The 16,645-nt window shown below is 38.3% G+C and overlaps 1 protein-coding gene across 13 annotated transcripts in view; it reads right to left on the bottom strand.

Moving 5' to 3' along the window:
* The window catches only part of cacna1c (calcium channel, voltage-dependent, L type, alpha 1C subunit), a 195,568-nt gene that overhangs the window by 68,042 nt on the left and 110,881 nt on the right, over window positions 1–16,645 (bottom strand). For 11 of the 13 annotated variants that reach the window (XM_028044450.1, XM_028044461.1, XM_028044452.1 and 8 more), the window contains exons 4-8: window positions 12,550–12,689; window positions 8,604–8,743; window positions 6,152–6,304; window positions 4,760–4,959; window positions 2,641–2,744 (exon numbers count right to left, since the gene is read on the bottom strand). In XM_028044450.1, the coding sequence (XP_027900251.1) occupies window positions 2,641–2,744; window positions 4,760–4,959; window positions 6,152–6,304; window positions 8,604–8,743; window positions 12,550–12,689 (737 nt within the window). Of the gene's footprint in view, window positions 1–266; window positions 371–2,640; window positions 2,745–4,759; window positions 4,960–6,151; window positions 6,305–8,603; window positions 8,744–12,549; window positions 12,690–16,645 lie in introns of all 13 variants that reach the window. The other 2 variants (XM_028044456.1, XM_028044459.1) reach the window with 1 other exon arrangement.

Raw genomic sequence — 16,645 nt, 5'->3', positions numbered from 1 at the left:
AAAGGGGTGAAATTGTGATTTTTGTTTTGTCTACCACATAAAATGTGAGCAAAATATGAAGAGGTTTGTGCATATAATGGGACAAAAAAAACGTACTTTTGAAAGGCTCACATGCATTCCCCCATATTCATGTTGTGATTATTGCAAATATCAGCATAAGTAATAAGTGAGCCACTAGTCCAGAAACTAAACTCCCCGTCATCCCCAGAAACACAGCAGCGAGGGAGGGAGAAGTTGGTTTTAAATCATCTCTTGTCTGCCCTTACCCGCTCAACACCCCCAAAACCAAGTTTAGCACAAAGAAGGAGCCGATGATGATTAAGGTCACAAAATAGACCCAGGGCCACCTGTAATCTACTGCGTCATTCACCTAGGAGATGGAGCATGGAAGAGGAAATGGTCCAGGGACAAGAAGGACAAAAAAAGAAAGATGACGGGATAAGAAGGACAGACATTCATGGAAATATAAAGGGAAGAAGAAGGGAGGAAAGGAAGGAGTTAAAAAATGAAAATTAAAACAGATGGAGTGGTTTCGATTTTGTGTGGATTCAGAGTAAGAACATGAATAACCAACATGGATGTTAAAAATAAGTGTTTGTGTTTCTTTGGTTAAAAACTTGCATGAAAAGCAACCTTTGTTTGAGTTTGCAATATACAAGATCGCTATCTATCTAAAAGCTTTGTATAAACTATTTTTCTCAGGTTTATTCCCAGTTGAGGAAAAACATCTTTATTTAGTTAGACACATGAACAGACTGTGCAGCAAGACTCCCAAGGATTGGATATATTTAGCCCTCATGACAAAAATGTTAATTCTCCAAGACTCCAAGATTGCAAAATAATTCAATTCAGGAATTAAAACAATAAAGAATTTTTAAAATCAAATTAGTTTCAGTTGCATAGTTGATTAGATTAAAAGTTTCATATTTAAATGAAATCTTTACATAACCTGCTGTTGTAATTTTATTATAATTGTTAGGATTATTACTTGTGGACATTTGGAAAATCTTAAAATAAATGACTAAATTCTGTTCCCGTTTAGTGTTTCACAATTAATTCCCATGATTTCTATCTTTAATGTCACATTTCCTCCATACTCCACTCTGCCCCCAGAAGAATACACCCCGCCTCCTGTGTTTTCCCTGCAGTGCAAGACTTTTTAGCGTTCCACCTCAATGAGCGACCTGAGGGGTGAATTATTTATACCCCTGTGTGTCCTCACAGACCAGGAGGTGCTCTACTCGCACTAAAAAAGTGCGACTTGGCAAAGAAGAGTGAAAAAGCACCAAGGTGGAGCTGCACTTAGAGAAGAAAAATGCAAACATGCAGAAACTTTGTAACCCTTCATACTATCAGATGCACCTCATGTGCACAACACGGTGAGATTAATTTCACTTTTTTGGGGGGTTAAGAAAGCAAAACAATGGAGGTCACTTATCAATGAAGAACGACAAAGCTGGTGTGTAGTCAAACTGAGAGAACAAATCTAGCCTTGGGGGGCGTTTGTGTGTCCATGTGTACGTCACATACAGGTTGTGACAGGAAGTGGCCCCAATGCAACCATCTGACATGAACATGATAGATTGGGACCCATTTTTTCTATTTCTGCATGGCACATGTGTTATTCTGCCAAGCTTGTGATGAAAGGCTAGGCAGTTATTTATTGGACTGATCATCTACCTCTTCATTTATGATTAACCTTGTTCAAAGAGACTGTTGTTGAAAGCTCAAATTGTGATTTATTGATTTTTTCTGGGTATATTCTGTCTAAGCTATAGGAACAAAACTGTTTAGTTTGGATTTTGTTTTGGATAAAAGAGGAAGAATAAAAATGTATGTTAAAATGAAGCCTGGAGAAACAAAAAAGACAAAGTTGTGACCTTGCAAGACAGAATAGTTTTCTATGGCGACATATCAGCTTTTCATCAAAGCTGCCACTGAGGAGAGCTTGACTCTCCTGACTTTGTTCCTTCACCTTAAACTACTTTTGCAGAGTTTTTTGGGGGTTGACAAAAGGTCTCTCTCCCACATATTCTAAACATCTGTTCCAATTTTCTAATGGGTTAACTGACCTAGAACAAACCTTAGCAGATAGCAGGAAAGCTGTACGTTTTAGAAAATATGTCATTTGTATAATTTTCAGCGTTCAGACTTTTGTCACGCATTTTACTGAGTTTTTTAAATGTTGACAGAGTTGTAACAGTCTACATACTCTACCCTGTGTATCGCCCACTGAGCAAAGTTAAGGCTAAATGTCGACCTCATTCAGACATGAGTCAATGCTGCATCTATATTTAGTTGTGATTCAGACAAAAAATATAATCTAAGCAAAAAAACTTTTCCAAAAGGCCTGTAGGCTGAATGATGCAAAAATGCAAACAAGCCTTAACTGAAACTCAAAGATGGCTTCGTCTCATTTAATTTAAATGGATTTCGTCCTGTTTTCACTTGCCATCTTAGAACACAGAAAGTACGTTTTTCATTTTTTATGGTTAAGAATTGAGATAATTACGATTTATACACCATTCAGATATTTAAGAGTCTTGATACATAGTCTGTTTCCACATTTGAAGCAATACACAAAGGCTCAGCTCACACAGTACACATATGTATACACATGACAACAGTATAAGCTCTTACCCGCTCAACACACCCAGAACGAGGTTGAGAACGAAAAATGAGCCAAAGATGACAAGAGAGACAAAATAGACCCATGGCAGCTCATAGCCCATAGCATCCTGCATCTGAAGGAGGAGAGAGGCAGAGGGGAACGGGGAACGAGGAAAAAAAGAGAGGATTATCAGAGGGAACAAGGGGGTTAAGATTAAAAAGGCCAGAAAGAAAGTGACGGATTAGAACAAGAGGGAAATGTATATGATGGTGTTTGGGACAGATCTAAAAGAAAACAAGTAATAGTTCAGGCAGCAAAAGTCCAGCAAAGAATGTGTGTTAAAGTTAAAAAAAAAAAAAAAAAGATGAAGCGTAGAAACAGGGAAAAAAACAAACATGCATGTTAAAAAAAGAGCTAGAAATGAACTTGTGTTTGAAGGCATAGCTAATCATATATGTGACTAAACAACCGCTTAAAAACATCTGCTGCAGCTGCTTAACATTTAACACTTCTTTTTAAAGGTATGTATTTGAACAGCCGCTTTTTTACTTTTAGCCAACTGGACCTTGAAAGGCAAACTCATCTGCGACAGACGATTTGTTCCAGTACATGAATTTATGGGAAATGCACTGCGATATATAATTTAGGACCGATCTGAGATGGAGCTGCTGTCAAAGGAATATGGGCGGTGTCTAACTGCTGAAGGGCTTTGGATGTAAACATATTCACAAAAAACAAAAACTGTAAAAATATTTACCTCTTAACTGATAAAAATGCAGCCTTTATGTAGAATTTCAAGTTCTATCTATTGCAGGCTTTTAATTACGATAGGTGGATGAAGAAACAACAAGTTTTTGTCATTTGCTTTGACTGCAATAGTTGCTGCATCTTCTTTCTTATACTTATTCATCTAGATAGTGCATGGCAATGTAAATACTTTACAAATGTATGTCAGAGGTGCAGTTGGCCTTGTTTATTCTCAAACGCCCGGTGTCTTAATGTACTTGCAAGCTGCAGCTGTCAGAAAAGCAACAGAAGGGGTGTAGAGCTTGTAGGCTATCTGCTCCATGTGCATACATGTGCTCACACCAATACAACTCACACACACACTACATACACACATTTGTGTAGTATTAACATTAAAATTGATGTTTAAGTTTACAGAAAATAAATACATTTTGAAAATATAATTTCAAAAATCAAGCCTTTTTTTATACCACAGATGGTATAAAAAAGCCTTTCTTGTACTTTGCATATTAGTTTTGTGGTTATTCTCTGCCACCATTCTGTGGTCACTTCTAAACAACAGACTGGCCTCAAAACACTTTGGTCCATTTTTCATCTACCCAAACGTCACTAATATCTTGGTTGGCGGTGCAGCCATTATCTACGGATTTTACTGGAAACGCAGAAGAAGCAAACAGGCAGATTCACTCTTAAAGCTTTGGCAGTGGGGACTCTGTTCCTCTTCTGCTTTTATATAAAGGAAGATTGGTGTGCTGATGTTACAGGACAGGACAGGACAGGCCCGAACTGCAACAAATGATAAGTTCTTCAGAGAGGATCATCAGAGCTTCCCTCTACCCAGAACTTGTAAAGATCTTGGGTCAAGAAAAGGGCAACTAAGTCCTCTGCAGACCCCACACATCCTGGATGCAAATTGTTTAGACATTTATCTTCATTTCAGTGCTACATTCACTCAAACCAGCCGCCACAGGCTTACACTGTCATATTGACCGGATTGATACCATGTACTTTTGCACAAATTTAACCTTGCCCTCCTCTGCTGTCATCTATTGCCAAATGATCAATTGTGATGTAGTATAAACCCAAGCATTACCCTTAAAAATATTTGATTTAGTAGTCTGTTGCAGAGTGAGTGAGGACAAGGTAGCCTCTTTCATGCTGTACATTCTGTACTGTACACACTGCTTTGTCTGCACATGGCTGAGATATAACCTAGCTCAGTGTGTGTGTGTATTATTCCTTATTCTGTAATAAATCTTTCAGTAAGTCTCTGCCTTTCTGCTACAGATATGCATTATGTTGCATGAGTATCTTTTCTAAAATGTTTTTGGTTGGTCAGTTTCAATCTAGTTCTTCTACATCAGGCACCAACATAAATCACAGTTGTGGTAAACGGCTCACCCAGTACAACACGTCCGTCCAGCCTTCCATCGTTATGCACTGGAACACTGTCAGCATGGCAAAGGCAAAGTTGTCAAAGTTGGTGATTCCATCATTTGGGCCTTCCCAACCCACTTGGCACTTCGTTCCGTTCTGCATGCAGTGCCGACCGTAAGCGCCGTCAGGTGCACATGGTGCTGGTTTTTCCTCTGCATTTGTACCTGCGACAAAAAGTCACATTTTGCATAACATAAAAATACAACATAAAAATGCATAAATGAATTTCCTCTGGAGAGCAAAACAAGTTTAGATTTGTATAAATTAAATCTGATACAATATTTTAACAGTTATCAAACTGTTTGATAATATACTCTCTTAAATGTCTTTTGTCTTTTGATAAAAGCATGAACCAAAATCATAACAACATTTTGCTAGCACAATTGAGGGGATTTGTACTCAGCTTTAAATACATCAATATAGTGTTTTAATATCAGAAAACCAAAGCACGAGTTCATACAAAATACTGAGGAAAAAAGCTATCCAAAGTCATCTAGATCCAGTGTAATTATCACTTAAACCTATTAAGTGATATCTTTTCAGCAACTACTGCTATCAGGTATTTGGGATACCTGACAATGAATCTTTTTTTACGTAGCCATATAGGAATTAAATGCTGAAATTCTGTTATTTTTATTCCAGATGTAACAGGATTCATGTTTTGTTTCTATCTAAGGACTTCTGTGTTCTTTTGGGTCAGCGATGGGTTTTGTTTTGGAAGTCTGCAATGATTTTTTCCCATTCCCATTCTTATTATAAATTAATAAACAATGGCCTTAGCTGGTGCAGCTGAAGTCCTAGTGCTTAAGATGTTCTTGGTTTTTTTTTTTTGTCCTTTTGAAAAAGTCCCCAGTAATTTGTTGGGCCCACAATTCTAAATTTGTCCCATTTGTGGATAATGACCCTCCCCTGGGTTCACTGGACTTCCAAAGTCGTAAAAATGGCTGAATTTATGTATATCGGGTCATCATGCTACTTTTTGAGAATGCTCCACCTACTTAACCCATGCAAAGCTAATGCCTCTCCAGGGGCCGATAACACTCGAGTCCATTTCCATCTAACAACCTGTGCTAAAAGTTGCTTCAATCATTTATGACGGCTCCTGTTTCGATAATTCTCCAAATCATTCATAAAATAAATGATGTTGTGAATTATTAATTGAACTGTTTAAGGTATGCACTCTTTTTCTCTCTGCCACGTATTTCTGATGGATGACTTTTTACTACAGATTGGAGTTAATGCACAGTCAGCTTTTTAATGAGCAGGGTTGTGTGTTATTTATCCCCTGTGCTTGTTTTCCATCTTTACGAAATGTTGTTCTCACTGCTTGGGCTTTTCATTTGTGCATGCGCCTACCTGAATGGTTGTAAATGCAGGTCTTGTGCATCTTGCCCATGAAGAGCTCCAGGCCGATGATGGCATAGATGATGATGACGAAGAGAACCAGGAGGGCGATGTGGAGCAGAGGAACCATGGCTTTGATTATGGAGTTCAACACGACTTGTAAACCTGCGGCACAAACATAATGCTAGCAGCAGAGTTTCGATGCTTTATGCGACTATCCTGCCATTGTAACAAAAATGGATCAATCTTCATCTTGTCCCTGTAAGTCCATGTTAATGCTTCACTACAGGAATCAACACTGGTCTTCCGACACTTTGCAGTTCATGAAAGGTTTCACCTTGCTGACTGTGACTCAGTAGGTAGACTGGTTAGGGTTCGATTCCAGCTTCCTCCTGCCATGTGTGGCCCTGGGCAAGACCTTTAACCTGAAGTTACCTACCAGTGTTTGAATATGTCCCCGCTTCTGAGTGAGATTAGGTGATAATCTCTAGTCATAGCGACTTACAACTCTAATGTAAGTCACTGTGACTGGTGTAATAGATAAAGCAGGCATAGAACGGGGATCCAGTGAAGTGTTTTGAAAAATTGTGGACTGTTGAATGTGTGTTGGTGCCAGAAAACCAACCAGTTCAACTTAGCTCTCTGCTTGTTCTGATCCAACATCCAGCGACAATTATGCCAGGAACGTTTTGACATCTCTTCAAAGCGTGACTTCTCTCTTAAATTCTAAGGAATCTTTAATCAAATATTGGTGACAATGCATGTATAAATTTGAGCATTTCTGTATAATTCTGAATCAAATTAATGATAGAAGCTTAGGTCTAGTTTTTAAAAATAACTTTTGTTCATTGTGAAGTAGTGTGGTCAAGGATCAGCAAGGTGAATAAAAAACAGCATCAGCCACCAGTTCCAGATTCTTCTGATGACTTTTGTTTGTTCCTTTTAACACACCTGCACTAATGGACCAAGCCACAATCAAACAGGTAAAAAAAAAACAAAGTCTAAACAGAGAAACATGAATAAAATTATTAATCTAATTTACAAACTCATCTACATAATGAAAGGGTCTGCAAAATAAACCATGTAATACAAGATAACTCAAAAAGTTACTTTAAAGAAAAACAAACAAAGCAATACTCCAAAGAAAACCCTCTAATTGGTAGAACCCAGCAAGGTAATCAGTGACATCATCCAGCCATTTAAGCAGGAAATACTGGGCCGGCCCCTCCCACTGCCCTGCTGCAGATCTACAAGGGACAAACAATGGTGAGTAAAAAGGAAAACAAGTACCATGAATATACTTTGAAACAAAATGAACAAGTTCAACCAATAGTCCAGAAGTAGTAGCTTTAACCTAAACGTATAAATAGATGGAAACTGCAACATAATGCTAACACAAAGTAAGTGAAGCAAAGTTGCAAACTAATGCTTGAAATTTAAGCATTATGACCAGCTGCAGAAAGTAAAGGAATCAGAAATAAGAATAAGAATACAAACTGAACCACTTTGTCACATTCATTAAAAAACAAATTCCTTGCTTGATTACAAAACCAGAATTAAATGAAGCTATTGTCTATGATGAGTGAATGTGGAATGCTGTTGATTAACAAGGGTCAGTGTAACGAGTATGCAGTTTCCTTCATTCATTGTTGTTATGAATTTGCCATACGCTTACTGCATTTTTTGTATACCTCTCTAATAAGCAACTTGCCGTTAGCAAAATACAATCACATCTAGACAATGTGAAAGCACTCTTAATATACAAGTTCTGTGTACCCATTGACACAAGCTACTTATATTGTCTCATTCAAGTCAAGCAGTTTATTTGTGTTGCAGTGAATATTATCATGCCATCACCTACAATTTTGCTGAACTGCAAAACTGCCATCAGTGATCCAGAACATTTTAATAGGTTCTGGAACTTGTTGCTTTATTCACAGAACACAATACGGTTTATCAAAGATATAAAACTTTTATTAAAATTATCCACTTTATTCCTAAGTTCTCTGAACAAGCTCTTAGCTCTTTCTTTTGTTGTAGACATTAATTATTTTATAAGTGATATAGTTGAGAGCATGTTAGCAAAGCAGTCTGCATATCAGCGACATGAATTATTGAGTTGTGATGACACTGAATGGGTAGAAAGGATTTGATCTAAATCTGTTGAACAGTGCAAACTTTTTACATCAGATAACACAGGGTCTAGTTGCTCACAAACACAGAAAAGTGTACCCTTGTATCCTTTTTGCTCACAGTTCCTTTTGTGTCACATAACCTTCTAAATCATCGATTTCTCTACTTCAGTAGATAGACTGATAGACAAGTCATCTGTTGCCCAGAATGTCTATATTTTTCAGATGGGACAAACTCACAGTATCAGCTCCAATATGAGGTTCATTTCCCCTGCCAACACACCCAATAGCCCTTCACATCGGATCCCCTGACCACAACGTTCAGTACTTACTGGGTACTCCAGAGACCAGTCTGAGCGGTCTTAGTACTCTGAATGCCCGCAGAGCCTTGACATCGAAGCCTGCCGCCTTCCCTCCAATCGGAGTGGCCCCATCTCCCTTTGTGGCCTGCTCCAAAATCGCACTGAATAACCTGTGGGACAGAGCAGAAACTACAGTAAATACATTAAATACAACTACAAGACACCAGAAGATGATAGTGAAAGAAATTGTTGAAAAAGATCCACATTTCTTATAGTTATGGCATTGTTTACCATTTTGTTTAACACTGCTTGTTTAAAAACAAGCATGTTTACTTGTATAGAAAGAAAAATTAATAATTGGTACACTCTCGTATCTACGTAGACTTCTTTACCGTCCCAATACACTGCTGTATTTTCTGTTTTCTTACTCATACACTGATGAGCAGATCAGGGGGCAGTCTGCCATGGTGTCTTACCCACCATGCCACACTCCAGGGTGTGAAATTAAACTTTTTATCCTCCAACGCCCTGCAGCTGTGTTAAAACCTCCCCTGTTGAAAGAAATTTGGAGAGATCGCAACAGAGGAAATTCAACCTGCTCAATTAGTTGGTGTTTCTTGACAACAATAGAAAATTCTAAATCTGTTTTCTCTCTGTCTCCCAAAGATAGGAAAATGGGACACTTATGGCATAAATGATTTAATAATGAGCTAAAATAATAATAATAATAATAATAATAATAGACACGTCTTCAGGATTTGCTTGGATGTGTGTGTTGTGTAAACTAACAAACATGTCCGAAAATACATTCATCTTTGAAAGGTGCTATATAAATAAAATTTGTTTAAAACTTGAGAGTTTTTTCTAAAATATTTCTAAAGTATCTAATTTAAATATCAGGATCTTGTCAATTCACTACCATAAATCCATTGGTAGTTTCTGTTGCCTCTGTGCTCTGAAAGTTTCCCCAAAACAAATTTACTAAATTGTTGCTACTGTCACATTTAAATGTTTTATGATCATCCAAATAATTTTTAGCATCAAACATGAGAAAGTAAAAAAAAAAAACAGTTTTAAAAATTATTATTTTATTTATTACAGGAAAAAGCAACGTAATAATGCACAGTATTGCATTTTCACTGTAGATTTTCTCCTTATTTTAGGACGCCAATCTAAACAGCTGACTGGGAGGCAGGTAATCCAAACTGGACTTCCTTCATGGAGTCAAAGTCAAGGTAGGAATTTAGATCAAAATGAGGTGCATATTTGTGAAACTTTATCAAATAACTGAAAACATTTTAGCCCACATGATGAGCGACAAGATTTTAACCGAAATGCCAGAAGCAAATGTGAGATAATAATAACCATTGTTTGCAGGGCAGTACTTTAGAAACATAACTGCTGCCCTTTTCACAAACCTTATTTTAACAAGAGCAAATGAAGGTTTAAAAAACGCCTATCACATTTTTAAACGAAAGCTGTTGCCCTTCATGTGCCGTTGCCTTCAGTTAGCCATTATCCCTGTTGCTGTTATTGTTGTTTAGAGATGTCTCTTTGGGCCAAGTGGCTGACACGCTTGAATTAATGTACATCCAGCTGAGTGCAACAGTCTTCCCCCCTCCTTTTTTTTCCTCCATGATTCTGCTGCTGAGAGTCTCTAGAAAATACTAGCTAGCTAAGCTCAAAGGCCAGTCAGTGGTGTGTTAGTCACGGAGAATTATCAATTAGCAGAGATGAAATGGCCACTTGAAAGGGCCTCTCAAAACATGTCGCCCTCTCTGCCTCTCTCTCTCTCAGCCTCTCCATTTGATTAACTCTGTGTCTAGGTGGGAAGCACGCCTTTTTCATTCAGTCCGACGAGCACGTCGAGGATTAACGAGTTAGCAACACCAGCGTTTCGTTTATTATTAATTAGAACGTTTGTGTAGGAGCACGTAAGGGTCTGTATACATCCACAACCAAACACTCGATCAGCTGTTTCCATTCATAGAGAAACAGCAGCTTGTGAGGTGTTGCCGTCGTTAACTTTTCAATACTAAATAAATTGAGAATGGTGCCAAACTCTTTAATCATAGTATAATGCAGATTTTCCCCAGCAAAAAAGAGCTTTGCACCTTTCAGTAGTGTTATAGTCATTGCTTTTGTTTGACAGTTCAGCTTATTTAAGTTAAGTTTAGTCAAAAAACAAAAAGGAGAGAAGAAAAATATGTCCTGAAGAAAAAGCCAGTGGACTACTTCTTCATTTACACACACATGCACTGAACCTTCATTAATAGCCTTTTAGGTATGTGTCAGCAACAGTGTGGCCTGTAGCAACAGTGTGTGCGTGAATGCGGGGGGGGTGTTCACGTGTGTTAGCGGGCGCATGAGTCCCTAGGCTGATCAGCACCAGGTACAAGCTCTCTCACCCATATGGTGAGTATTCCAGAGGGAGTGAACTCTTGTCACTTCTCATCTATACACACACACGCGCGCGCACACACACTTGCGGTTTAACACTCACATGCATGAAGATGAGCGCTCAGCCATGCACATAAAGAGAGACGGTCCTGTCACAGCTGAATATTTCTACTGTAAGCGTGTTTGTTTCTGTTTCACAATGTTTCTGTTGAAGTTGTTTTCCTTTTAGAACATCCTAGGAACATTTAGCACACTCAGTCACAAAATAAATTATTAGGACACCCCATTAAATATTGAATTATTAATTTAAAAAAATTTCACATGTTCATTAAACCTTTTTTTAAATTAATTCCTGGAAAAGAAAGTGATTAAATTACAGATAAACAATTTGGTTTCTTGCATTAACCAAAAAATAAATACAAAACTGTGTTTTTTTTATACTGGGGGGGGGAATAAAAGTTAGAACACCTTCTCACCTATTAGATAATATTTGGCTGAAATAACTTCAGTGATATGTTATTTCACATGGTTTAAACCAAAACAGCAAAAATATCTCCTAAAGTGTCCCTGAATAAATCAAATTGTGAACCTCTGAACTCCATGTTTCACTGTTGCAAGAAAAACACTACTTACTGAATCACTTAACATGTGACTGCCAAACAAAAAAACAAAAGGATGCTGCATCACAGTAAAATCCCAAGTATAGCAAAAGGAGACAGAACAGAGAGGGGCAGACGAAGAGAGTAGATAGCTGGAGTGGGAAAGGTTGTGTTTATGCCGGGGGCAATGGTACCATGTTGTTGGTATGTGTGTGTTTTTATGAGCTAGAGCCAAATGAGTTTAGTTAGTGAGGTCTAATGTGAGTGATCACTTGACTGGCAATGAAGAAGACTGGTTTAGAGTGTTTGTATCTGTACTGGTGAAGCCTCCCCTAAGGCCGCAGGCCGCTTCCTCATCACCTCTCTCTTTCTCTCTCCCTCTTGGAAGCACACACACGCTCACACACATACGCTCAATTAGACCATTTTTATGGCTTTAATGTATCTGTCAGGTCCACTGGCAGTAAGGCAGAGACTACACTGTACACACGGCTCAGCTGGCGTGAAGTCACACACAGACACACACACACACACACACACACACAAAAGAAAAAAGCGAAGAGGGTTTAGCAGATAGGCTGTGTTGCTGAGTTTCAGATAAAAGAAAAAAACAGAGCAGGGCTTTGCTCTCAGCAACTCACGAGCTAATCAGTTTAGGCTGCACCAGTACTTTTCAGGCCCAAGTTTACTTTCATCTGCATTCGCAATGAACAAAACGAAGCTTGCTTTACCAAACAAAAAGCCACCTCTAGTATTATATTATGAAATACTTTTTGAGTTGCAAAAGTATTTATATCCTTTCCATTTTTCATACCTTCCTTACGTTTTTGTTTCTTGTGCATGCAAAGATAAAATTCATGATACTGAGGCCTTCACAGAACAGCTGGATTCATACTGACGTTTGCAGATCAGAGTAACCCAGAACATTTCTAACACATTTTAAACCTTCATTTCTTGCACCATTTGTCTTCACTTACCCTACTACTACAATGATGAAGTCGAGCAGATTCCAGCCGTTCCTCAGGTAGGCGTTGGGGTGGAAGAGCAGGCCGTAAGCTATCACCTTGAGGAACGCCTCCACAGTAAAAATGATAAGGAACAGGTACTCCACGCGCTCCTGTGGACACACAGAAAAGGCGAGGTCCACTCATTTATCAGAGCAGCAACATTACAGGAGACAGATGTTACAACATGAGAGAACAGTAAGTGTGTTAAAAGTATAACTTTTAAATTTAAAAAGTTCCCTGAATTAGGTACCCTAACTGTCCTGTTATACGCATGATCGTTTGCAGTCATAACATTTTTTTATTTCCAAGAGATTTTTCAAAACTTGGGAGAACCAGAAGTGCTGACCCCTTTATCTGCCTCTCCTCTGAGTTTAACAGCCTGCACAAGATGTTCACTTGCTGCGTATCAAGCCTCTACTTTGTCTACAATGTGTGTGTGTGTGTGTGCTTCATTATTTTTTTGTGTTAGCATGTATTTGTGTAACTTTTGGTCATGTACACAATCAAAACGTTTTGATTGTTTAATCAGAGCAGCCATCTTCCGGTCCCTCATGGCCACTGTTTGATGCACAAATGAACACACACACACACACACACCCACACCCCCACACACACACACACACACACACATACACGCAGACATTCAGAAGCTCTGTTTCTACCACAGCGTTCCTCGGAGATTGTTGTCACAGTGACGACCTCCTGCCTGAGGTCCTGAGAAATGTCCCGATATGGCTTTCTGAGCGCAGAATCATAGGACTTTGGATAAGTTGTAAACAATTCATCATCCACCTAATTATCTGTCAGATCTCTTTTATAGCTGCTAGTTTTGAGCTCAATCAAGACGTGCAAAACATGAATGTTCTATATTCAGCTATGTCAGTTAATCAGACATTTAGCTACATCTGTCAATCCACTCATTCGTCTCAGCCCCTGATCCCTCTGTCGATCCCACTCTTTTCCCATGGACACACATGCACACAGGGCCAGAGGTTTGGAACAGAGGGCCAGCCAGGTCCCTCAAGGCGCAAGCCTGTTCCCCTGGGAAAAATCAGCCAGACCTGAACCTGAAGGGACACAGCCTCTCTCCGTGTCTAAATATGCAATAATAGCTTTCCACGAGGTCCAAGTTGGGAAAAACAGAAATAGAAATCAAAGCAGCTGAAATTTAGGTGTTGTATCAAAGCAGTTATATGAATATACAGCTTAGGTACGGTGTACAAGCAATTTCAGCAGTACAAACCTAATAAATAATTGATTTTCTTTTCACCACAAATGCATCAAATGAGATTAATAGTAGCCAAAATGCTAATTGCTTCTTTCTGCTGTGTGGGAAGTTTTTTGTGTTCAAAATTGAATGTTTGAACAGTAAACATGCATAAATGTTTTTATACAGGCGATTTTGTTCCAATTTTATTTACAACATTTCACTCTCCCAATAAATCCAACTCTTGAAGCAACTGTGGAAAAAAAACCACATCATGAACCATTAAATTGAACCTTATTAAAGTTTCATTCTCTGCAACACCAGTTAAAATACATTTTAATCTTTTATCTTAAGGAATTATCTGCTCAAGGTGCACAGGCTGAGAAAACAAATTAGTTATAATAATTGGTGCTCATGAGAATTTAACATGGCTGCCTTTCTAAGTTCCTCTGGTAGGTAGCTGTACTACTACGCTGAAGATCGCTTGTATAATAATAAGAGAAACAAGCAAAGAATGCTATGATGTTTATTTATCTTCTAATTTATAAATGATGCACAATTAGCAAATATTTTAGCATATCATTTTATATATCATTTTATTTAGAGAAAAAATATGTTACTCTGTGGGTCGGTTTGTGTATCTTACAAAGTAAATTATTAGAGCAGGTAAATAAAATTGGCACATTCCCTCCAGACAGTGAACATCCAAGAAAGTGTTTTTATTGCTGTTTAAGTTCGTCAGTCCATGTCTTTATTTAAATGCAATTTTTTAATATATATGTTGTGTCCAAATGTAGATTAAACAAAGATGTTGAATGTCAGGCAAGGTTAGTCAACTTCAACAAGTACCTTCTCAGACGTATCTACTCATTTCCAGTCCTATGGTGTAAGATGGATGGATGTAAGATACATCCATCCATACATCCATCCATCCATCCATCTGTCCATCCATCCATCTGTCCATGGGAAAACTGCACTAATCTACTGTACACATTTTGAGAGGTTATTCTCCCAAGTGGGAAAAAACTCTTTCTAAGTAATGGACAAATAAAGTCTGCCTTGTTGCTGAATTAACTATGATGACAATTACTCTAGCATCACCGTTCAATGTCAACAAATAAATCAGCAGCCTCGATGTACAGTTAACGTTGACGTTTGTTTACACAAGTTACCCTGAGATTGGTCGTTAGGGCTGATCTGAATCTAAAGCAGTTCCAGAGAAAGCAAACAAATGTGTCGGAGCATGGAGAATGACGCCATCACACCAGTGCCAGGTCTGAATCAAGAAGTGGCCCTGCGTTCACTACAAAATGAGATTATGAAAACAACACACCAAAAGTGAACAAATTAAAGTTGAAAGAATGCTCCGGTTCACATTTCCTGCCCTTATTTTTGTATTTCCTCAATAATCTGGAATCTAAATATATTTCCTGATATTTGAGTAATTTGGACAATATAAAGAACAGTAAGTATAGGACAGAAATATAGGTTTCTACCCAATTCTTTTGCACTTTATAGAAATCGAAAACAATCATGCACTGATGATTTTATTCTCACTGCCAATTTAAAGTTTTTTATTTTAATCTCTGGGCTTCTTTATCTTTATTTGTGATATTCTCGTATCAGCTTCAAAATCTGTCGTGATTAATTATTATTTTCTTAATATCCATCATTTGTTCTGCTGACCCTTCACCACACACGGTGCTGATGTGGAAGTAATTAATTTCTCACATGCAGCCCTCTCACAAAGGCTCTCCGTAACACTCCATCTTTCTTAAACACACACGGACACGCGCCTACACACCCAGTCCGTGTATCTGCTGGTGACAGGCAGACAGCGTGGCGCTCAGAAGAATAAAACAAAGAAAAACATCTGGTAGGAGCAGCTTAGTCTGCCACACACAAACACACACTTCCCTTCCTCCTTTCATTCCACTCATACAGACCCATAAAGGGAAAAATCCATAAGGGGCACTACTAATTTGGTTAGTGACAGGGATGGAATGAGAGATAAAAGATGAGAGACTGAAAGAGGGAGAGGGAATCAGGTGCAAGGAATAGAGGACGACTAAAAGAGACAGAGAGGAAGAAGAAGGCAGACAGAACAACCGAAAGGTGAGTATGTGGGAGCAATAATTGAGTTAACTGTGATAGGTCAACCAAACCACCTATCCATCAACTAGACCAATCAGATTATAGTATTGACATTCTACCATAGAGCGGGCTATGTTTTCATTTGAAACGACCTTCTGTGTTTGTGTGTGTGCTGGAAGACAGGATTAGCCATTAAGCTGCTTTTGAAAGATCCCACTCACCCATCATAGCATGTTGCTGTGTGTGATTGTCAGGCACTTTGAACACTGGCCACTCACACACATATGAACACAAAGCAGCGGGGGGTACTTCAAAGATAGCATTTTTATTTCAGAACTTATCCATTCAACACGTCCAAACCGCAAAGTTACCAGCTAATAACTGACAGTGAGTAAATACGGTGTGTTTAGCAGCGCTGCAACAACCTCATGATGTTAAAACACCACTTGTCATCAACGGGAGGCAGGGTTAAAAAAGCACAATAAGCCTGAAAATACAGTCAAATTAGATTAGGGTTTTAAAAAAGTTTTAAAAGAGCCACAAAGTCAATGTTGTACGTCAACAAATTGGTTTGATTTTGATATTGGCAGATCTGATATTGATATTCGATCTGACAAAGATGTGTTGGTTCATTCTCTCAGGCGATTAAAACTTAAGCAATTAGTTGTTAGAATCTCGATGTTTGATTCAGGTCATGCAATTTAAAACAATTTGACAAATTTGCAAGGAAACATTCTAGTTCTAATTAGAATAAAATTCACAATA

Source organism: Xiphophorus couchianus, chromosome 17, assembly GCF_001444195.1.
Source record: "Xiphophorus couchianus chromosome 17, X_couchianus-1.0, whole genome shotgun sequence".
Taxonomy (NCBI): Eukaryota; Metazoa; Chordata; class Actinopteri; order Cyprinodontiformes; family Poeciliidae; genus Xiphophorus; species Xiphophorus couchianus.
This window is presented reverse-complemented; position numbering and strand designations above follow the sequence as displayed.